The 22,501-nt window shown below is 35.3% G+C and overlaps 8 protein-coding genes across 8 annotated transcripts; 5 read left to right on the top strand and 3 right to left on the bottom strand.

Annotated features, from left to right (window-relative positions):
* Positions 1 to 244: 244 nt before the first annotated feature.
* On the bottom strand, positions 245 to 5,132 carry RO3G_07752 (uncharacterized protein; the record flags this gene model as incomplete). The annotated part of the gene is made up of 6 exons (XM_067662342.1): positions 245 to 288; positions 359 to 2,115; positions 2,180 to 2,382; positions 2,433 to 2,899; positions 2,957 to 3,888; positions 3,937 to 5,132. 6 exons carry the CDS (start codon positions 5,130 to 5,132, stop codon positions 245 to 247), a joined length of 4,599 nt encoding a protein of 1,532 aa, XP_067518443.1.
* Positions 5,133 to 6,947: 1,815 nt separating this feature from the next.
* RO3G_07751 (uncharacterized protein) lies at positions 6,948 to 7,414 on the bottom strand (the record flags this gene model as incomplete). Its single annotated transcript, XM_067662341.1, has 4 exons — positions 6,948 to 6,956; positions 7,009 to 7,065; positions 7,121 to 7,179; positions 7,234 to 7,414. 4 exons carry the CDS (start codon positions 7,412 to 7,414, stop codon positions 6,948 to 6,950), a joined length of 306 nt encoding a protein of 101 aa, XP_067518442.1.
* A 1,226-nt stretch (positions 7,415 to 8,640) lies between these two features.
* RO3G_07750 (uncharacterized protein) lies at positions 8,641 to 8,913 on the top strand (the record flags this gene model as incomplete). Its single annotated transcript, XM_067662340.1, has 1 exon — positions 8,641 to 8,913. The coding sequence occupies one exon, from the start codon at positions 8,641 to 8,643 to the stop codon at positions 8,911 to 8,913; it is 273 nt and encodes a 90-aa protein (XP_067518441.1).
* A 1,616-nt stretch (positions 8,914 to 10,529) lies between these two features.
* RO3G_07749 (uncharacterized protein) lies at positions 10,530 to 11,322 on the bottom strand (the record flags this gene model as incomplete). Its single annotated transcript, XM_067662339.1, has 4 exons — positions 10,530 to 10,791; positions 10,901 to 10,995; positions 11,072 to 11,146; positions 11,314 to 11,322. The coding sequence occupies 4 exons, from the start codon at positions 11,320 to 11,322 to the stop codon at positions 10,530 to 10,532; spliced, it is 441 nt and encodes a 146-aa protein (XP_067518440.1).
* Positions 11,323 to 11,759: 437 nt separating this feature from the next.
* Positions 11,760 to 12,099, top strand: RO3G_07748 (uncharacterized protein; the record flags this gene model as incomplete). The annotated part of the gene is made up of 2 exons (XM_067662338.1): positions 11,760 to 11,849; positions 12,040 to 12,099. The coding sequence occupies 2 exons, from the start codon at positions 11,760 to 11,762 to the stop codon at positions 12,097 to 12,099; spliced, it is 150 nt and encodes a 49-aa protein (XP_067518439.1).
* A 1,819-nt stretch (positions 12,100 to 13,918) lies between these two features.
* On the top strand, positions 13,919 to 15,988 carry RO3G_07747 (uncharacterized protein; the record flags this gene model as incomplete). The annotated part of the gene is made up of 10 exons (XM_067662337.1): positions 13,919 to 14,044; positions 14,090 to 14,219; positions 14,265 to 14,365; positions 14,416 to 14,658; positions 14,706 to 14,828; positions 14,878 to 14,945; positions 14,992 to 15,220; positions 15,273 to 15,472; positions 15,526 to 15,681; positions 15,727 to 15,988. 10 exons carry the CDS (start codon positions 13,919 to 13,921, stop codon positions 15,986 to 15,988), a joined length of 1,638 nt encoding a protein of 545 aa, XP_067518438.1.
* Positions 15,989 to 19,867: 3,879 nt separating this feature from the next.
* RO3G_07746 (chitin synthase) lies at positions 19,868 to 20,636 on the top strand (the record flags this gene model as incomplete). The annotated part of the gene is made up of 2 exons (XM_067662336.1): positions 19,868 to 20,225; positions 20,275 to 20,636. The coding sequence occupies 2 exons, from the start codon at positions 19,868 to 19,870 to the stop codon at positions 20,634 to 20,636; spliced, it is 720 nt and encodes a 239-aa protein (XP_067518437.1).
* A 914-nt stretch (positions 20,637 to 21,550) lies between these two features.
* Positions 21,551 to 21,901, top strand: RO3G_07745 (uncharacterized protein; the record flags this gene model as incomplete). Its single annotated transcript, XM_067662335.1, has 2 exons — positions 21,551 to 21,613; positions 21,806 to 21,901. The coding sequence occupies 2 exons, from the start codon at positions 21,551 to 21,553 to the stop codon at positions 21,899 to 21,901; spliced, it is 159 nt and encodes a 52-aa protein (XP_067518436.1).
* Between the last annotated feature and the right edge of the window lie 600 nt (positions 21,902 to 22,501).

Genomic DNA, 22,501 nt, shown 5'->3' with positions numbered 1-22,501 from the left:
TAATTTCTTTAATTTTTTCAGTACACATTTAAACAAAATAAAAATAGAGTTTTAATAAAAGCATTCATGAAAAATCAAACTCCCTTTGTCCGAGAGGATCCTGTTTTAAAGAAAGATTTAAAACCATCGGCTATGCATAATACTTTTTTCTTTACCTCTTCATAACTAAGTTTGTTTGGCTTTCTCTTGACATAAATTATTCCAGATTTAATGATTGATTCTCGATATCTACTTGCTTCTGCACCTACCGAAAGTGGCCAATATCGGTTACTGTCAAGCTGAATAGACCTGATCAAGTTATAGTCAGGGACTACCAAGGGTGCCTCAATTTTCACTTGACGAAATTTTCTTTCTTTACCAGGCAACTGTCCACCATTATCATCATATAGTTCCAGCTGCATAGGCACACGACAAGGCTTCTTGAGATCAACATCAAATGGCATCAACCAACGTGAATCAACCGCAAGGACCCAGAGGTGTCGAAAAGCCTGAAGATGATATCGATTATCTTCGCTATTGATGGGATAAAATGGATAGAATGCGCACAGGAGGCCTGCAATAGCCTCGTGAGTTGTCTTTAAAGTATATCCGCCCAGACCCACGAAAAGCAAACCGAGTGACATTGAAACGGCTATATGGTTGCCATAGGATGTAGAAGATGTGGTATTGTTGTAAAGTTGTTGTAATCTGTGCAAGACTTGTTGATTACCAGAACCTGCCATGGTCATCGCAGCCGCCGTACACAGAACATCAATACCTGTCTTGATAGTACATTTGGTCACACGCTGCTGTGCTGTTAAATCAGGTGTAGTAGACAGCCGCATAAAGAAATCAAGTTTAGACAGCAGTACTTCAAGCACCTTTTCATTCTTTGACCCAGCAAAACGTAGACCAATGCAAAGACAAGCACCAGCAATGATACTATAAATGGCCTGTTTGGACATTTCTTCATCAAGACCCTCTTCATCTTGCTCATTCGATCTCTTCATAATAAAATCTGGCAGCTGTCCATCAATCCACGCAGCTGTTGGCTCAATGGTGCTCCACATGATTAAGTTTTTTGCTACTACACGCAGCAATAAGAAATCAGGTCGAACGTAATTTAAATAACTCATTGTTTCCAATATATCGACATGATCTGCCACCTTTTTGTTTTCTGTTTTAAGGTACATCAAGCCTAGCGCGATGGTCGCACCTGGGGAGGTCACATCCAGATTCATCCTGTGTTCACGGTTTTCAGAGCGAGTCTTTGTAGCTGGCCCCTCCTTTGGCTGCTCATTACTTTGGTTTTCTAGATCCACATGTCCTGACATCAAACTGTACAACTTGTTTCGTAAATGAAGTTCTTCTATGTTTAACAGGCGATTACCAGCACCTAAAGTGATAAATCCAATCGCAAATCCGGCAGCTAGTGCACAGCCTTCATAATCAGAACCGAGATTTGAAGGATTACTGTAAGCATCTTTTTCTAGCTCTTGGAGCATCGCTGTCGCCATCAAGCGATCACACGATTTCATGTAGACCAGGCCCATACCCAGTATGCCTGTGGCAATAATCCTTGTGGTGTGTTCAAATGGGTTACTTCCTGCTGGAAGTAACGAGGGTATGTGGACCGCCAAGACCTTGGTGACTTTAATATGCTTCGTGCCTCTATAGTTCACAGATGCACCTAAAATAAAGCCAAGCGAGACCTGCTCACAAGGATGTGAAATAAATCGAAACCAGTGAGCTAGCGGTAGTGTCTTGAGGACACCAAGCAGACCCATGCCAAGCAGCATACCACCGTGTTCAGGAGTTAGTTCCTTTGCATTACAAAAGTCAATCCATGAACCATCCACTTCGTTTCTGGGAGAGATACGAAGACTAGAGGCAACGCCGTTATGAAAATTTGGCCAAAGTAACTCTTCAGGGGTAATGTTTTCCTCGTCCAGGTTGACAATGGTACGCAAAGGTTGTATTTTGGCTGAAAGAGTAATGGTCTCCACAGGGAGGACCTTGGTAAGGTCAGGAATATGCGTACCAAAGGCATATATGCCTCTTCCCATCGAAAGTGCAAGTGTCCTTTGAATAACATTTAAAACTTGTTTTTGATGTTCTTCAGCCAAATCATCATCCCTGTGAAAAAAGAAATAGGTAATAAGAGCTAAAACTATAAATGTTGCAATTTTTTTTTCTTTACGATAAATCAGGTCTTTCGGGTACGTGATGGTCAGGGACTCTTGTAGCATCCAACATGATTCTAACTTTATCTATAAGTCCATCAAAACCGAATCTAAGCCGTTCAATCCCTGCACTCAGTGTGTCTGATTTAAAAATATATTCATTATTCAAAACAATTTGGTCTTTCATTAGTTCTTTCATACTGACTCTTTTTTCAGAGTTCTAACACGCAGTGTTGTAAGTACTACTGCCAACTTTTTTTTTTTTTTTACCTCAAAAAAATCCAACTTGAATATATCAATATTTGGATCACATCTTGTTACTTTGATTTCTAATTGTTTGTACATGTCATTTCTTTCGATAAGCATATATGTTTCATTTGGCCAATCAGTGGAAGGATTTGATTTTATCTGATTGAGAATTTCCCGAATAGGTGAAGCGATTATATCATCCAACATTTCAATGTCGTGTCTTGTTATTCCTTCAGATATCATACGATTTAACAAAGCTCCTTTATCACTGGAAGCATCATTAACAAAGCCATAAATAGACCAAAGGCGTTTTATAGTGTGAGCATAGGTGTTTGCATAGTGGGCTAAAGTAGGTTCTAACGCATTAACACCAAATGAACTCAAAATTGTGGGCTTGGACAGAGTATCGGATGTCATTTCATGTAAACAAATTTGAATATTTGGAGGCTCAATAAAAATATCTCTGGTCTCTTCATCAACAAGCTCTACTACAATATATGATAGGCATCATTCAAATTTCATCAAATTCAAAAAAAATTACTTACATGGATGGACAAAATCTACACTAAGACCTTGAGACTCATAGTAACCAACCCATTCTTCGTTGTTTAAAATGACAGAGCACTGAAGCAACAGATAACCCAATGCCCTTGCATGCATCATGGTTGGCTTCTTTATTCTGTACTCTTCGTAAACAACATGCAGATTATGAAAAATCTCAGAAAAGGCGGTCAGGGATAACGGAATGCGATCTTTACTTGCTTCATTTGCCTTTGCTATCCATGAGATTGGCATCGGACCATCATCATTAAATAAAGAGTCTTGACTGCTATCCGAGGAGCTGCAAGAAAGTTCACTGATTGTTCTTTTAGTTAATGGGTCGTTTGTTCTTCTTCGCTTGAGTTTCAGATGTGACAGGAATATTACCACAAAGGTTTTCCATTCATTTACGTTCATGTCAGAGGGCTGTTGTAAAAAGAAGCATGCATCTAAAAAGCATCTCCAAATTCTTGGAAAATCATTTGTAGAACCACAATCAACAGCAATTAAGCATTCCCGTACCAAAGAGGAGCATGGTCGAAGGTCAAGTTGAAATCGGTACATCTTATTATTATCGTACTGAATTGTGAACCGATCATAAAGCGGATCTAATATTTTGACTGGCACAGCATCACCTGGCAGCTTGATGGTGAATTTATCAATTGATCTATCAATGTACAATCGCAAGTTATTTTCAGGGTCTATCATCAACAGATCGATATGTCTATCTCTCGTAGCATATACAGGAGCAGCAAATTTAGCAAATGTCTTAAACGCAATACAGCGATTAGTTGAGCATGATGCCATATCCAAGTTGATAAGTTGGAGGTAACCCAATGAATGATTTAGAATACATACAAGCTCTTGACCGTGTAAGTCATGCACCAAGAATGCTTTTGATTCTATTATTCCTAAGCCTTTTAATTTAGTACTTGTTCTAAAAAAAATTAGACTTTATGCAAAAAACCTTTTATATAAGCTATACCTTTGCGTATGTGTTTCCTTCCATAACAGTCGTATTGATATCTCACTAGGATCCAATATCTCATTATATATGGCTTTTTCTACTTCGTCCTCCAGCAAGGTATCTTCATCCGAATGGTAGCCTTCTTGAAATAGTTTAGCTCCATGCAGCATTCGCTGTTTCTTTTTCGGTGCACTGTTTTCTGGCAGGGTTTCTTTGTGTCGTTTTTTGGAAAGAGCAAGAGAGCGAGTGGAAGGGTTATTTTCAGTTTGATTTGGCACTTTTCCTTTATTCTTTCTTCGATCGTACGTCCAAACATAATGTCTTTTATCATTCATATTTAAAGTAACAATCACAGGTAGCCTTCCACTGTTTGAGGCACTTGTGGTTGCAAAAAGAACTTTTTGTGGGTCCGTAAATGGCAAGGGTAAAGTCGAAGCGCCGATACGATTCATGTCCTTTGGTCTTACTGGACATGCTTCTCTTAGTGGGTTGGTAATGGTTACAAAGGAAGATGTCATCTCAAAGCTATCACTCGGCGTCTTTGTGAGTCGTGATCGTGGTATTTTGGAACTCGTCAGTGTAGACTGAGCGAGAGCTGACTTTGCTTTTCTTTTCCTGTCTAATTTGGGCTCATAACTTCGACTGATGATCAATCCAATATCCAAAGGTACTACTTCACCAATATCGAATGGTACGTGACAAGTGATGCTCGTTGCTTCCTCTCTGCATATTATTATATAATCTTTGAATACGACACATAATGCTTTATAATGTTCTGATTGGCTACTCTCATCGCTACTACCACCTTTGCTCTCCTCTTCCGTCGTGCCTGTTGCCTGCTTACCGACTTTAAACGCGTCAACAAAGAATTTAGCAAACAGGACTTTTTGAATGGCTTGTGGTTCTAAACTGTAATCCAGTGTTTTGACTACATAACCTCCTCGACTCCAGACAACAGTTCTTCCATGCACATATGCTTCTTGATCAAGACGTAGCGCATCTTGACACTGCAAATCTTTTTCGGTTATCTGATTGCTAATCAAGTTGGAGTTGAACAAATGAAAAAAGGGTTTTATAGGTGGTGGATTGGGTTGTCCAATGATCAGAGCTGAAAAGTCTATAGCTGGATTTGTTGTATTGTCATTTATTAGATAATCTTTGTCATTTAAAAAACTTTTTCCAAATGGTTCAAATTTCCCAAGTTCTAACAACATTTTAAAGTAAACATAAAAAAAAAAAAGAGAGAATTTTCAACTTTATTCAGGCACTTTAGTCACACGCATGATGACTATAAAGAAAAAGGTAGAGAGTAGAAAATAATGTACAATGAAATAGACAAATCAAACGTTTTAAAACCTTTTTCGTAGTAACTTTAGTAATAGCATCAAATATAAAATACTTGAGCAAATCAATCGAGTATCCTTTCTCCTATTCTCTTGAATTTTTCACTTTTACAATAAACCCATTTCTTTTTTTTTTTTTTTTTTTTTTGTCAGTGATTCATTTATGTAGAATACCAATCAAACTGATAGGACTAACACGAACTAAATGAAATAAATCAACTAGAAGAAAAGTAGTTTTATTTATTTATTTTTGCTTAGCAGGCTTAAAGAGAGTAAGAAATTGAAATAGTTGGCATGATGAAAAAAGGGGAATATGACAATGTAGCAAGACCAAAAGGATATGTTCTATTCTGCTTGGTGTTTATATAACAAAATGATGTTCATGTAGATATGAAGTAGTAAAAGATGATTGCAAAATAATTTGTATAGCACACATATTGTGAAATATACTGTCACTAACCAAAAGCCACGTATGGTTCAATCTCATCATTCACTTGGTCAATATCAAGCAAAATAAATTTAAAAGAATTACTGTAAGGGTTCTATCTTGACTAAAGAACTAATGATTAAAGACTATTAATTCTAGATTGTTTGATAGCCTCATCAAAGCATTTTATGATCTTATAATCTGATAAAACTCACAAATCAGATACTGCCAACAAGAAGAATATCAACCTAAACTGTTAATCATGCTAACAGCCTCCTTTTTTTTTTTAAAAAAAAAAAAAGAAATGAGGTTGGACCATAGTTCCAGACATAGAAAGAAAAAGAAATGATGCTTCCCTCTTTCACCATCTAAATAGGTTACAGGGCACTATAGATCAAAAATACTCTCAAGTTAAACAAAGATGCCAACAGTGAAATATAAAGTGGATGATTCACTCTTTTGATACGAATGGACTATAGAAATTGAAATTTAATGCTGACTTTATTAATGAACAATAAATGCTTAATGTAATACATGTAAGCATCCCTCTAATGAAAGTGGGGAATTTATCAACAAAAGAAAAATATGGACTTTTTATTTTTTCATGAAAAAATAATAAAAATCAGAAAAAAATATTAATAATAGAATAGACATATTCAAAAGTCGACTACTTTATTATCCCTAAATGTTTAAAAGTGATTCTTTTGGCTACTTTAACAAACAGACGCGACATTGGATAATCTTCAAAGTAAAGCTACACAAGGAAAAAATAAAGTGAATGTTTGTACTACTATCGTTTTATTATGAAAAAGAAGCTTGTTTAAAGTTTTTTTTTTTTTTTTTTTTTTGTTATTCTTTGTTGTTGTGCAATAAAACAAAATGTACTCGTCAAGAACCATACAGCTCTCTTTCCTCCCCCCAAAAAAAATAGGCACACACACACACACAGTTTCTCAGGAGGCTACATTTTTTACGGGTAAAAAAAAAAAAAAAAAAAAAAAAAAAAAAAAAAAAAAAACCTCCTTATCGTAGTGCTCTTGCGTGTTTTATTTATTAATTTTGATAGGAAAAAAAAAATAAAAATAAATGAATCATTCCCTTTTTTTTTTTTTTTTTTTTCTCTCTCTCTCTCCCTCTCAATAATTAAAAGGTTAATTTAACTTTAATAAAGTAGTATTTTTATTTTATTTTTTTTATTAGAAAAAAAAAAAAGATTTACTTGTCTTTTTTTTTGTGCAAGATGGAAAAAAAATATGAAATTAAGATTGCTATAAATTGTTGTCGTGAGTTACTTTACTTTTTTTAAAATAATAAACTTACAGCAGCCTTTTCATCTTCATAACGCTTCTTGTCATCTTCAGCCTTTTTAAGATAAGGCTATGATTTTATGAGTCATTTAGTGAGGGTTTAAAAAAAAAAGTATCAAGCTTACCTTCTTTTCTTCTTCAGACAAAGCCTTCCATCTTTCACCAAGAATTTTACCAATTTCACCTAATATCATATTGAATTGATATTTGATTTTATTTTAACAACCATTTCACTTACCAAAGGAAGCCTTAGGATTTTCTTCCTTTACAGTTGGACGTTGATCTTGAGAGAAGAACATGTATGCGGATAAACCACGTTTGGGAGCAGAGGGATCCTTCTTTGAACGACGAGCCTTCTTGGTATCATTATCATCCTTGGCAGCACGTTTAGCAGTAACTTTAGTAGTTTCTTTACCCATCTAAGGAAAATTATTAGAGCCACACATAATAAATTTCAAAGAACGCGTATAGGCTCACATACTTTTTTTTTTACAGTGATTAAAATTTAATACTGTGTGTGTGTTTGTGTGTGTGTAAGAGAAGAGAGAAGCGCAAAAAAAAAGCGGAGAGATTTTTAAGTGCGTGTGAGAGTAAAATAGGGCATACGTTGCATGTAATTAGAACCAATCATGACACTTGAAAAATAATTTTCAGACAGTCACCTATTTCACTCTGCACATGTGGCTTTACCCGGGTTAGCTCTGATTATGAAGCGAAAAAAAAAAAAAAAAAAAAAAAAAAAAAAAAAAAACCTAACGTGATTTATGAGAAAACGTATGATCTGTCTCACATAAAGATTGGTTTATACTCCACTCTTTATCACTCACTTTAGCATCTTTTCATATAATGTATTCCTTTACAACTTTTTTTTATTTTTTTAATTTTCTAAGCGCGACGCTATTAATAGAATATTATTGTGCTTCAGCATGTTGTTCGTATGAGATGATTTATAGCACTTGCGGTCTCAAATGGCGGCTTTAAAAAAATTCAAATAGCGGATTTAAAATAATAAAATGGCGGGTTGCAAAATGCTAATCAGCGCACTAGGAAAAAAAATCAATTGGCGTCCGTTAGAAATTCAATTGGCGTCCGTTAGAAATTCAATTGGCTGTTTTGTAAAAACCAAATAGCGTTTCTTTTATATTAGCTTTTAAGCCTTCGTTCTCTTGGTTTAATCAGCAGAGTTTCGTTGCTGTGTGTTGCCAAGGATTTAACGATACGCACTCAAACCTGAGGCGACTCCCTTTCCTGTACAATTAAGCTGTTTGTTCAATCCCTCTCTCTCTCTCTCACATCGGTGCTTTCGCGGTCTGTTCTGTTCTCTATCTAGTTGTTCATTGTGTGGTCAAAGTAGGTTATAATAATTATGGTGAGGATGTTGCTACTAGGTAGATCAGAAGAGGTTATATTTCTCACACTTCTCAGGACTCAAGTCTTCTGCCTAATATATATAGTCTATTATTTCTTTCCCTTCTTCTCTCAATTAGCATTTGCTTAGCTGACACTTCTATATCCAATCGTCCTCCCCCTCTTCCCGATATCCAGTCCCCATGTTTCCTCGCTGCGACAGTTTAAGGACTTAAATAATAAATTCTGGAATTTACTCCTTTACAGAAAATGAAAATAAAAAAAATTAACTTTTAATATGGGCAACAAAGCTCACTCTTTCATGAAAAACGGTCGATGTAGGGTTACAGCAGAGGATGGTGATGAAGCTATGGATTACACTGTTAATGAAGGGAATGAATTTAGATTGAAAAATTTAACAAATTGTAAGGGGCTTCAGCCCACTCCTATTGAGCTTGACTCTGAAGAGGAAAACTTAGAAAGCAGAATGGCAGTTGTTATTGAAAAAGTCGATAAAGTAAAGGTTGCAAACCTACATGTAGACATCAGCTACAACAACTATTTTGTATAATTTGAAGATCAAGTTTTTCTCGGCTGCAAATTCTGGAAAGCTGGTTGGTATTTCTGAAAGAACTGCTCAGACCTGGACCAAAAAAATTAAAAGCTGAACCTAACTGAAACATTTACGAGAAGCAGACCAACATGATTGATCGTTCTCACAACCAGCTTCAAAAGAAACAAAAAAAAAGCCGTATTATTAAGCTATATGACGAAAATCTTTATGCAAGAACTGATGAAGCTGTCGAAAGTCTAACTAGAGCATTAGAAGATTTTATCTTGAAAGAAAGCAAAGTCAAAAGCTTTATTTTATATGAATGTAATCTCTCAATAAAGAAAACCTCTCGTCAACCCGTAGCTCAAAATGATACAGTGCATGTCAATGTCAGATATGAAGGGATCTTGAAATGGACAGCCACAGATACGGACTAGATGTGAAATTGCATTTTCATTGATAGGTCCGCGTTTGATATCAACATGAGACCTTTTTATGGTTGATCGATTCGTAATACGCCTGCTGTTACGGAGACTCCTCTTACCAGAGCCGAATCTAATACTATTCTAGGTGCAATTTCATCAGTAGGATTTGTCAACATAGAATTTAGAGTTACTCAAATGAGAAAGAAGATCAAATTTTCTGGGGCCCGCAAAATAAAAGTTATAAAGACAAATTCCAACAAAACAGACACAAGAACTGGTCATTACCTTGAGTTTTTTTTAAAAAAAACCTTCAAGTCAGTTGGATAGGTTCCAGGAACTGAAGGGGCTCTACCTCGTTATGAACAACGCACCAATCCATACGCACGAAGGGATTGACAATCTGATTACCTACAGAGGGTATAAGTGCATTTATCTTCCTTCCCACTCACCTGGATTAAATTCATCGAGTAGCTTTCAGCAATTGTGAAAAATAGCATTAGGCGTAGTAAGTTTAACGCTAGTGAAGATCTTCACACAAGAATCTCTGAGGCATGTGACAGTGTACCCAAAAATACCCTGAGAAACTGTATGCAACATTCTATTAACGTCTTTTCCAAGTGTTTAAACAATGAACCTGTTTAAGAGCTAATAACCAATAGTGTGAAAAAGTTTTGGATGACTTCTTATGCGCCTAATTACGTTTATTTAATTACTTTTACTTCAAGCATAATAATGGCCTAAAAATTATTATCGCTCTCAATTATCTTTCGATAAGGACTACCTCGCAGGTTTTCGGGGCCCTGAACATTGACGAGCTGAGAGTGCTTACCTTTTGCAATCCTTATTACAAGAGGATCAATGCCGCCTCGTAAAGAGGCGGGAAGATTTGCATTGCTTTAACGCATCTTTTGTAAAGTGTCCTTATGACTGACTTTCATCATTTGTATGCGTTTGAATGTACTTTGAAATGCAGCCAATCATGATGTTATTCTTTTAATTGGATATTATATATTTTATATTTTTGCTCGACACTTCTTATACATCATAAGCATGTCTTTTTCAAACATCGACATTGACCACTATCTTATAGCTGTACCTAAAGATTCAGCACATCAGCAAGAGTAGAAACCAAAGTACGCCAGGTAACTTGCCATGGGCATGAATGAAATGTAACTTCAACTTTTCAAGATGATCAAGGAAAGCATATTCTCACTCTTCTGCAAGTGTCTTCATCATTGCTAACAAACTAAACATCGCCTCGTAGTGGTCAAAACTGACCTTCTTGTTGGAGGTCGAGTTGTCGGCCGAGGAAGTTTCCAAGACGAGAACTTCATCAGAGGACTTAGAGCGCACAACGCCATCTGCCTTGTAGATGTATTGACTGTCCTTGAAGCCTTGTTGCTGTTGTTGATTCATCATGGATTGAAGTTCTCCTTCTCCTGGGAAGGCTTTAACGACATAACCCCTTTTTCTGAGCAATAGAATAGGTGCCTTTAAGTAAAGTAGAGATAAGTCTTAATTAAGGCAAACTTCTGAGTGCTCTAGCTGATTTTCTTCATCTTTGTAAAATTATCACATACACAGAGAAATCAATTTCCAGCTTCATCTCTTTGGTTGAACTAGCTTCTTTGCTCCTCAATTCTTCAATTCCTTCTTCATACTCTTCAAGCGTGGCCTATATATGGTGAACCAATACTTAGTTTTGCCAAAAAAAAAAAAAAAAAAAAAAAAGGCAATTTGCAATTACTTACAGCATTGAGCACCAAATCAAATGCTCCTTGTAACTCTTGGCTTACCCCCAACAATAGAAGTTCTTTCGAACTTGGCTAGAAGGCGTGTATATAAATCTTCTGGCAACGGAATTGCCTCACCAAATGACACTGTTTCCTTTGGGGCTACATAGATACATTAGTCACATCAAAACATTCATCTTAATTTTTCTCTTTACCTCAGGGGCTCGTAAGGATTATGTCTTAGAGGGTCTTTAAGAAACCTCTGCCATTCTAGCCTGATGCTTTTATCTTTTTCATTGTGGTCTCCTTAGGTCTTTCTCGCCTCAATATCTCTGCTGTTGCTTCCGCCATCTTCTTCCAACTCACCCTGGTAATTGTTTTCTTCTTCATGCATTCTCTTTCCCAAGCTTTGTCTTTGAGCTTGGTTGACTTCAGCAACTATCAAGGAGCGAAATTTAAGCTACATAATGTTTATCATTCACCTAAAATTTACATTTTAGGGGCACCATTACCTTTTGTATGATGTAATGGATTTGGGACTTGGAGATGCTTGCTGATTTCTTTCCATAAATGGTCGATAGCATCTTCGCCTCTAGTAGTCTATAAAATAAGTCAATATTACACGAATAAAGTATTTTTTTCAACTACCTTTGTATTTTTAATCAGCATGTTGATAGCAGTGGAGGCAAAATTGCCTGGAAAAAACATGCTTCAAGACAAGTTTACCATCTTCTTTGAGCTTTTGATTTCCGTTAGACTTGTCAATCCCAGGATTGCATTGGATAAGTCTTATGAGGTAATTAATGGCTGTCCATTTGACAGGTTCTTTTTCGATCCAAAAATCTACAAGTATAAATGGATTAGAAAGCCATTTTGAAAGAATCTCTTTAAACAACCATATGTTGAAACTGTCACAATTTTTTAACAAATTAATAAAGAAAAGACTTCATGGAAGGTTTTTTGTTACTCTCCTTTCTTTTTAATAGCTACTTCATTTAATTCAGATGCTTCACCAAAAGGTAAGCCTTCTAATGCCGACACCTTAGTTGCTTCTTTCTTTACCGTTTTTGTTTTACCGTGTTCACATATGAAGTAACACGACTACTTCGGCAACAAACAAGCTTTTAATGCCTCCTCAGACATATGAAAAACAGCAATTGTATTTCTCTTATTAACATGAGTCTAACGTTTGATCCAAATGCATAATAAATAGCAATATTGGAATGTCAAGCGTCAGATTCTATTTCGCCCGCAAGCTGGATATTAACCAAAGACTCATTAGCGTATTCAGGAGCGCTTCTTTGAACAAAAAGGTATTGAGAAATTTTGCTAGATGAGGAAGACAACATTTTAAATATTGTTGTCAGGAAAAGTATGTATCTGCGAATAAGGTAATCGATAAATCTAAAAGTCATCTATTGGGATGCGGCTGCAGCAATATATTGTTGTTTAAGGAATTCCATCAAAGTTGATATCGACGATATTTCGACTACCTTCTTTGGTAGTTGCAACTTCGATTGGTGATGGATATTGTTTCACAATGAAGGACGTAAGTTACACAGGCGACTCAGATGTGGTGGTCATATCTAAAAGGATACTGCCTGGAGAACATCCTGCTCCTTTAACTGTAGAATAAACAAATTTGTCTTGTTGACTATTGTGAACGTTACATTCGAAAGTAGCATACATAAATGATGTTCACTTCCTGGCCACTACTTGGAACCAGGGCATATTTTTTTAATTTGGTAGGAGGCTATGGTGCCTGTGGTCGTTGCATGTCTGCGTTGACCGACTGGTTAGATATTTTGCCCGAAAAAACTATATCAGGCGCTTTCTCTAAATTCTGTCTCGTCATTAAGCAAAAAAAAAAAAAAAAAAAAAACTGAGTTCCAATCATTTCTTCTCTTGATTATGATGAACCCATTAGTTGAATACGCCTCCTCTTCTGAAGAAGAAGACCAACAAGACAAAAAAAGACCCATGAAAGAAGAAAGAAGGTAATAGATGCTATAACTTCTGTAAATATACTAAATCTAATAGAGAAAAAGATAAAATGCCAAAACTTTCAACTTTTTTTGATCTACCTGCATTAAAAAAACAAGATTCACAAGGCAGGATTAGAGCTACACCGCACAAAGAGAATAGTTGGGCTGTTCATATTTATGCAATAGTTAATTTGAAGAATGAAAAGTTAAATCTGTTAAAGGATCTTAATGGGATTCATGAAATATCTGAGCAACATGTTAGTCTAAGTAGATGTGTCTTTTTAAAAGAGCATCAACTAGAACCATTTAGTAGAAATATACAATCCTGTCTATCTAATATAAAGCGCTTTAAAATATCCTTTGCACAATTAGCTCAATTGACTAATGAAGAAAAGACACGATCTTTTCTTACGTTGGAAATAGGACAAGGTTATCAAGAAGTAAGATCAAAAGTCATTTAAACACCAAAGAAAAATCAATGAATAACCGTGTCTTTATGTTAAACAGTTATCAACATGTTTATTAAAAGTTGATCAAGTCATGCAAAAGTACAATTTACCTCTATTTTATACAGTAAAGCAGAAAAAAAAAAAAAAAAAAAAAAAAAAAACGCGTATCAATTCATGCTCACATTACAAATAATTACAGCCACCGAGATTTCATACGAGTATTGGATGGTCACTTGAAGCATCTACTATTGATAAATGCTTAACAAAAGTACCTCAACAAGTAATGAATGATTTAATTCTTGAATCATTTTCTATTACAAAATTATATATTAAAATGGGTCATCGTATTGAAATCATTCATTTAAAATAAACGTGACTTTTTAGTTGTAAATTATACCCTTGCCCTTTTTTTTTTCCTTCTTTTATAAATTATGGACCCTTATAATTTTCAAGATTCAGAAGACATCATAAATAATGAAGACGAATTAAAAAAACTGGAAGCAGAATTAGCTCCTTCTTCTGCTGATTATTATGGTGTACTAAATATTTCAAGAAAGGTAAATTGATAAGAATAAATAAAATGTGTATTAAATATAATGTAGGCTACAGACGAAGAAATTAAAGAAGCTTATAAAAAATTATGTCGTTTCTTTCACCCAGATAAACATACAGATCAAGAAAAGAAGAGGAAAGCAGAATCCCGCTTTCAAGTGATTCAAACAGCTTATGAAGGTAATGTTGAATAATAAATAATTGATTACTTATATCTATTTATAGTATTAAGTGATCCCAAGGCACGTATTATTTATGATACATATGGTGAAGAAGGATTGAATGCTTCTTGGGAAGTTGGACCAAGATATAAAACAACAGAAGAAGTAAATAATAAAGATATATGTGTACAGATACAATAACGCATAAATTATAGCTTAGGGAAGAATACGAAAAGCAAGCTAAAAGAAAGAGAGAACAAGAATTGGAAAACTTGATTCGATCAAGAAGTGAATATCAGCTTACATTGGATGCAACTCAAGTATTTGATCCTTATGAACCACCTGCATTTGCTGGATTTGGTGGAAATACAGTCGTGAAACCCAGAAAAAGAAGGATGCCCTGGGATAGAATCGCAAAGACACAAGTACAGCAATTGTTTATGAGACACTCATTTCAGGTACATTTTACAAAAATAAGTTCGATTGGATCACTTATCCTTTATAGACACAACTTGGACCACAAACACATGCAGTGCTTGGAGGTACAATGTTATCGAGATCAGGTATGGGAGGAGGTAATTTGATGGGTACTATTCGTCATACTCTATCACCTCAGTTATCTGGTGAAGTAAGTATAATGATGGGCACAGACAAGATGATATTTACACTATTATTAGTTGACTACTACTTTATTAAAACCAAGGATATGTTCGTTAAAAACATACTATTCGCTCTCTTCTGACAGGTAATACTATAATTTTAAGTAAAACAAATATATTAAGGCAAGATAGTTTTGTGAACACTACCGTACAACTCAATTCCATTTATGATCCACCTATATTATCTGTCACAACAGGACGTAGACTCTATTCAAATACATCAGGATACATGACATATCGTACAGGAGAGTATTCTATTTTTGGATGGGGAGGTGATTCGTCGAGAAAGATGGATAAATCATCTGTATCACTTGGTATGGCAGGTGGGAATAAAACTGGAAATTACAGTGGAGAAATCCAGGTGAGTTTTATGATGCGAGTAGACTAAAAGGCAAGCTAATACTGTTTAGTAGACTGGTATAATGGACAGTCATATTGCAGGAGAATATAGATACAAATTACCTCACCAAGGTAGTCTTCAATTGACATGTTTATTATCAACACAAGGAGGAGTGGCTGTTACTGTTGGAAGCGATCATAAATTGACTACACACTCAAGAATTGGTTTAACATTGGAATGTGGATTAGCAGCTGGTGTTATTGTTAAATTCAAGTGAGTAGAATGAGCACTAATATACTATTGACATATAAATTAACACATGATAGATTCACTCGTCTTGGCCAGAAAGTGACATTACCTATTATTCTTTCCTCTGAGTTTGATCTAACATTAGCCTTCCTTGGTACTCTTATTCCTGCTTCTGCTGCTATTGCACTTGAACAGTTGATATTAAAACCGAGAAGACAACAAAAGATTCAAGAGTAAGAAAAGCAAGATTAAATGTACATGTAACTTATTATTAATAGGAAAATTGAGCAATTGAGAGAAGAGCATAAAGAATATCTGGAGAACCGTAAAAGAGAAGCATTAGATGCACAATCATTAATGGAAGATATTGCAAAGAGAAAGAAGAGTCAAGAAGAAAAGAAGACGAATGGATTAGTTATTATAAAAGCCGTTTATGGTAACTTGGAAAATGATAATGAAGCAATTGATGTTACTGTTGTTATTCAAACATTAGTTAATGAATCACGATTAACTATCCCTGGTGGACATTCTAAGGTATAACTGTAGTATATTTTTTAGACAGGCATACTAATAATAAATAGACAAATATACTTGGGTTTTATGATCCTTGTTTAGGAGAGAAAAAGAAATTACTTGTAGAATATAGATACAGACATAGATTACATCAAGTTATCGTAGAAGATAAATCTCCTTTACTTTGTCCTGTTGAAGGTAAAGTATTATTATTGTTACTAAACATTAACTAACATTACTACTCTGCAGCACATCTTGTATAAAATGCTTGGTTAATTTTGCATACATTTAGTTTTAAATATAATTCATTCATTATAATTTTTTTAAAACACATGTTATAAAATAAATGAATTGCACACAAAAACATAATAAATGCAAAATGAAGCAAAATTTGAATAAAGAAAAGCAAATGATTAAGGAATAACACGTTAACCAATAATGAATATTAATTTATACCAGTAGCTATGTGCATATATTGAATATCCAAATTAACTATCTTCTACTGAGAAAATTCCCTTCTTGGTGCGTAAGGAGATTCGATTTTAGTAAATAGTAGCCTTGTTTTCTAGTTTGTACAATATAGCCAAGTATGAATTATATGAGGACGTGAACAGTACTCTGGACAAGATAATGTGTATTTCAAACTGCGAAAAATAAAGCGCGGCTCGGAAGAAAAATGTGTAACAACTTTCTGTTTTGAAAGGGGAAAAAAAGCTGAAAATAGAAACAATTTTTTATTTAACACAGCCCTTTTTTTTTTTTTTTTTTTTTTTTTTTTTTTTTTTCATTCTTTTCTCTCTTTCTTTCTCTTTCATATTTGTCCATAGAAAAAAAAAAAAAAAAAAAAAAAAAAAAAGGCAGACAAAGAGTTCTTATGTCAAACAATCATCGACCTAATAATAATATGTATCGAGGTTCAAATGATCCTAGATTATCACAATATCAACAACAGCAACAAATGAGACAAAATGGGATTAGAACAAGTTATCAAAGACAACCGCAACCGCAACAATATAATATGGATCCTTTATCTCGCCCACGACCTCCAATTCATAGGCAACAACAGCCAAGACAATTACATCAATCAAGACCAGGTCGACCTGTAAGGCCTCCAGTTTATCATCATCAACAGCCAATGCCACATCCACAGCAATCTGGGCCTCATCGTCGTGGAAGTATTAATCGATCTCGGTCTCTTTCTCGCCCAGAACGACAAAGACCAAGACAAGGGCTCATTCGTTCTCCTTCTCAGCAGCAAAGGATGATGTTGATGCAACAGCAGCAGCGGCAACATATGATGAGACCACCTTCTTCTCGTCCAACAAATCATCCAATGCCTAATCGATTACAACATCAATTACAACAACAAAAAATGTATCAGCAACAAGAAGCTGCTCTTTTAGAAAGCAATAACAACAACAACAACAACAATAATAATAATAATAGTTTACCAAAAAAGGAAAATACAGAAGAGATACCCAATGAAGAAAAAATCAAGGTATTAACCAGCTGGTGGGCTTGGTGTGCTTACTTGATGACTTGTTGTATTCCAAACTGGTTTTTACGTGTTTGTTTAAGGAAAAAGAATCCAATGGTTCAGCAGGCTTGGAGAGAAAAGGTAGGGATAAGAACAAGGATGATTGTAATCTGATTTGCATTTCTAGCTTTCATTATGTTATATTATTCTATTACTTTGTGGTGCATTAGCATTTGTTACTTATGGATTAACAAGAGTTCTATGTCCAACAAGTTCAGGTTCAACCACATCTTATTCAATGGAAGTAGATGGTCAGCGCGTCCCAGTTTATAATGAAAATCCTCGTGTGTTTGGTCAAATTTATCCAATGGATGTCCTTCAATCCTTTTTTGCTACCAAAGGACTTAATCTCACTAATGATTATGAAAATACAGAAATCGGGGCCATCTTTAACGGTGATACTTCGGACGCTTGTAATTCCTTTCAGGGCACATTAAATAGTTGCAAATTAGTTAATCCTTATGGTGGTGGTATGACAGCTCCCAACAATACTTGTTTATCACTTTCCGAACTACAGGCTTATTATAAATCAAATTTGGGTGTTATTGGATTCGATTGGGCTGATTTAAACAAAAAGACATTGAATGGACAATCTTTAGCTTTAATAGGTGATTCAGGTAAGTTTCAAATAATAATAATGATCTTGTTAAAAGTAATGCTTCAAAAAGTTGTCAACTTGACATCTTATCTTCAATCATCTACAATGTATTTTGGTCAAGAAGTAGATACAGCCATTCGTGGAAATTTAGCCAGCGATTTATCTTATGCACTTTTAAATGCCAAGGGAGGTAGAGCCGCCCGTAGATGTATTGTTGCCCGATACAAGGTGGGTATTATGGAAACAGAGGCAGGTGGATGTATTGCTGATAAAATCATTATGGACCTCATGTTGGTTGTTATCATTGTGATGATTGCCATACGATATTCTATGGCCCTCTTATTCCAATGGTTTATCTCTAGTCGTCTAATTAAACCCGGTGGTCGTTCCAATTGGCTGGCCTGGCGTTCAATCAAGGGTGGTAACGATGATCCTGCAAACCATATACCGGGTCCTTACAACAATTATGGACCTGTGCAGCATAATTCAATGACTTCACTTGGTTCTGGATCCTCTCGTGCAACGCCCGCAGTAAGTGAGCAAAATTCGGCTGTTGGGCTGGGTGGTGCTCGTTCAGATATTGTTACCACTGAGTTGTATACCGTCATGCTTGTCACATGTTACTCAGAAGGTGAAGATGGTCTTCGAACTACCATGGATAGTTTGGCTGAGACTACATTCTCAAATAAACACAAGGTAAACAACACACTAGCAATGTAGGCCTTTATTTATACTCTTCAAAGATTTTCTTTATTATTGCAGATGGTATGATTACGGGTGAAGGAGAATCAAAGTCAACACCAGATATTGTGGTTGACATGATGGATCTTGACCCTACCATGTCTAATCCTAAGCCCTCTTCTTATCTTGCTATTGCTGATGGTGAAAAACAATTGAATAAGGCTAAAGTGGTAAAATAATACAATTTTATTTTACCTTCCTTATCTATATACTCTTTTATAGTATGCTGGTCATTATAAAGGCGTTCCCTGTATAACTATTGCAAAATGTGGTACTGAAGAAGAAGCAAATGCTCCCAAAGCGGGCAATCGTGGTAAACGTGATTCTCAGGTAATGTGTACAAAGTAAAAGGGATGAAGAAAACTAAGTTTCTTATAGCTCATTTTGATGAGTTTCTTTCAAAGAGTCTTGTTTAATGATCGTTTATCTGAATTGGATTATGAAATTTTTTGGAAGATGACTTGGTTAATGAAAGGCGTTACACCTGATAAATTTGAATTAGTTTTAATGGTACAATCATTAATTTTCATAGTTTATAATCTTAATTCTTGTTCCTTTCTTTAGGTAGATGCTGATACCAAAGTATTGCCTGATGCATTAACATATATGGTTGCTGCTATGGCAAACGATATCACTATTATGGGTTTATGTGGTGAAACAAGAATTGCAAATAAACGAACGTCATGTAATCATTATATTATAGTAATAACAGCACCATAGTTAATAACATACGCTCTTCTTTTAAATAGTTACTACTGCTATCCAAGTGTTTGAATATTACATTTCTCATCACTATGCCAAAGCTTTTGAATCTCTCTTTGGTATCGTTACTTGTTTACCAGGTTGTTTTAGTATGTATCGAATTAAATCACCCAAGAACGGTGCGTGGGTTCCTATTTTGGCCAACCCAGATATTATTCTTGAATACAATCAAAATATAGTTACTACTTTGCACGAAAAGAACTTGCTTCTTTTGGGTGAGGATCGCTTCTTATCTACCCTCATGTTACGTACCTTTCCTAAGCGACAAATGATGTTTGTTCCTCAAGCACGTTGTAAGACAGTTGTCCCAGACGAATTCAAGGTTTTGTTGTCACAACGTCGTCGATGGATTAATTCTACTGTACATAACTTGATGGAACTGGTCCTTGTCTCTGATCTCTGTGGTATTGCATGTCTTTCGATGCAATTCTCTGTGTTTGTGGATTTGATTGGTACCTTAGTTTTGCCCGCCGCTATTGTGATGACTATTTACTTGATCATTGATACTGCTGTTTCCAGTAACCCACAATGGCAATCATTAGCCCTACTAATTGTCATCCTGGGCTTACCAGCCATATTGATTGCTATTACCACATTTAAATTCATTTATATCTTGTGGATGATTAGTAAGTAAAACACAAAAGCTCGAAAGCAAAGTATTGACTTTATATATAGTTTACATCATTGCTTTACCCATTTGGAATTTAATTTTACCCGTTTATTCATTCTGGCACTTTGATGACTTCTCTTGGGGTGCTACGCGTGTAGTAGCGGGTGAAAAGAAAGACAAAGGACACGGTGATAGCGAAGGTAAATTTGATCCATCACGCTTAGTAATGAAGAAGTGGGAAGACTGGGAAACAGAAAGAACAGGTCAAAAGTTTAACAAGAAGATGACACTGAAAACCCCTATGGATTCTCCTACTGCCTTTGATGGTAAAACTACAGTAACACCTGCTACTGCTTCACCTTTTGGTACTATATTTAATGATAGAAAAATGTTTAGTTCTTCACCTACAAATAATAATGGTATTTAAAATAGTTGTATAAATAAATAAAATCGTAAATACAGAGTTCTTGGATATACTAAAAAAAAGTTATACTGCTTCTGACATTTTTTTATGATGAATTATTTTTTGTACCCTCAATGATATTGCTTTATATTTACAGTAATTGACCTCTTACAGCTTTGTTACTACGATTACGGATGTGATATGAAATAGGTTGGCTGAAGATTCGACATCTAAAATTGAGCATATGCCCTAGAAACATGTGTATTTGACGCATGAATCGAGAACAGGACAACTCTGACTATAAAAACTTCATTTCAGATCATGTGATGTCCATTTTAATACGTGATACGTGATATTTGGGAAAAGCCGATTTGCTACTTTGCATTTTAGTACGAAGAATAAATAATTTCATATATGAAAATTCACGCTAAAACTTGTGATGCCTTAGACTAGTGTACTGTTTTTTTTTTTTTTTTTCCGTAGGGGCTGATAAATCTGATTGTTTAATTAATATTAGTTGAGGTAACATGCAAAACAGCAGTAAACTTTGGGTTAACAAAAATTACAATAAAAGGGAAAGGGAGAGAAAAGGAATGTTTATACCAGAGAGGTCGAAACATGGGAACGAAAAGGACTAACCATTGACAAAATTTGTTGGAATACTAACAAGGAATCGAAGGGACGTTGTTAAAACCAAAGTGTCAATGAGCTTTCCAGATTCCCAAGTTTGTGCAGCCAACTATACTTTCATTGGAAATTATAGACAATCGTTAACGAGGAAAATGTAAGAGGTGGATAATCTGATAAACAAAATGGGTTGATATAGGCAAGCCAAAAAAAATGCGATCACACCAGATCCCAGACCGGCCGTTTTTGTGGGCAAAGAAAAGAGCGGTCAGCATGTTCAATAAGCAGCTGTGGTGTACAAAAGCGGCAATATGTTTCAAACAAGTCAACAACATGCCGATGAACTATTTCAACGCAAGAGAATTTACCCTGCAGTAAGCGAAACCAAGTTGCACGGACTGAAAGAGGAACTTTTAATTTCTAAAGTGTTTCAAATGCGCCAAGATTTCTGGTGAACAGGAGAATTTATCGGAAGAGATTGCTTAACCCGGTCTAATCTTGCTGAACGAAAAAGTGGTGTAGAAATTGATATAAGTTTGGGATAAATATACTCGGCTATCAAAAAGTTGTATGTGAAATTGAATCCTATAGAGTCAGTAGGTTGCAACAGAAGTATGGAGGTCCATAGCAAATACAATCTTGCAAAAAAGAGGGCCAGTTAATTTCCCCAGAAGTTACTCAATCTTACAATTTATTAACTCGATAACGTTCAAAAGTAATATGTGAATGTTTGGAAGGCAGAGTCATCGGACATAGGCAGTTAAGGACGGAAGTAAATTCAAAAGCATCACGGACCAGGATATCATCAAAAGGTCGTCACTCCTTCAATGAAATTTCGTCAGTCCACTGAACAATAGCCGATACATGTAAATCCAAGCTGAGATCCGTCGGCATGGTGTCCGGCTTCTCTAAAGTGCAGTTAAGAATTGAAGCAACAGCAGAAGAGCCAAACAAATAATCGAAAGCCCTAAACAGTATCAATACCAGGCCGAAGTTGTTTTAGAAGACCACATCGTAATGCAGGAAAGAGGAAAGGTAAACAATGACCATGAAAGTGACAGGGGCCATACTAGATATATGAGCACCAAACCATCTGTGTTGTAGAACAGTAACTGATTGTAGTTGACATTAATAAATATAAGTCTTAATACAAGATCATAATTAAAATAAAATAAAATACAAGTTTATTTAAATAAGATCATACAATCAATTCCAATTAAACATGTTCTTTTAGAATATGTATTGTATTCATGAGAGTTCTT

This window comes from Rhizopus delemar, genomic scaffold, assembly GCF_000149305.1.
Source record: "Rhizopus delemar RA 99-880 supercont3.5 genomic scaffold, whole genome shotgun sequence".
Taxonomy (NCBI): domain Eukaryota; kingdom Fungi; phylum Mucoromycota; class Mucoromycetes; order Mucorales; family Rhizopodaceae; genus Rhizopus; species Rhizopus delemar.
This window is presented reverse-complemented; position numbering and strand designations above follow the sequence as displayed.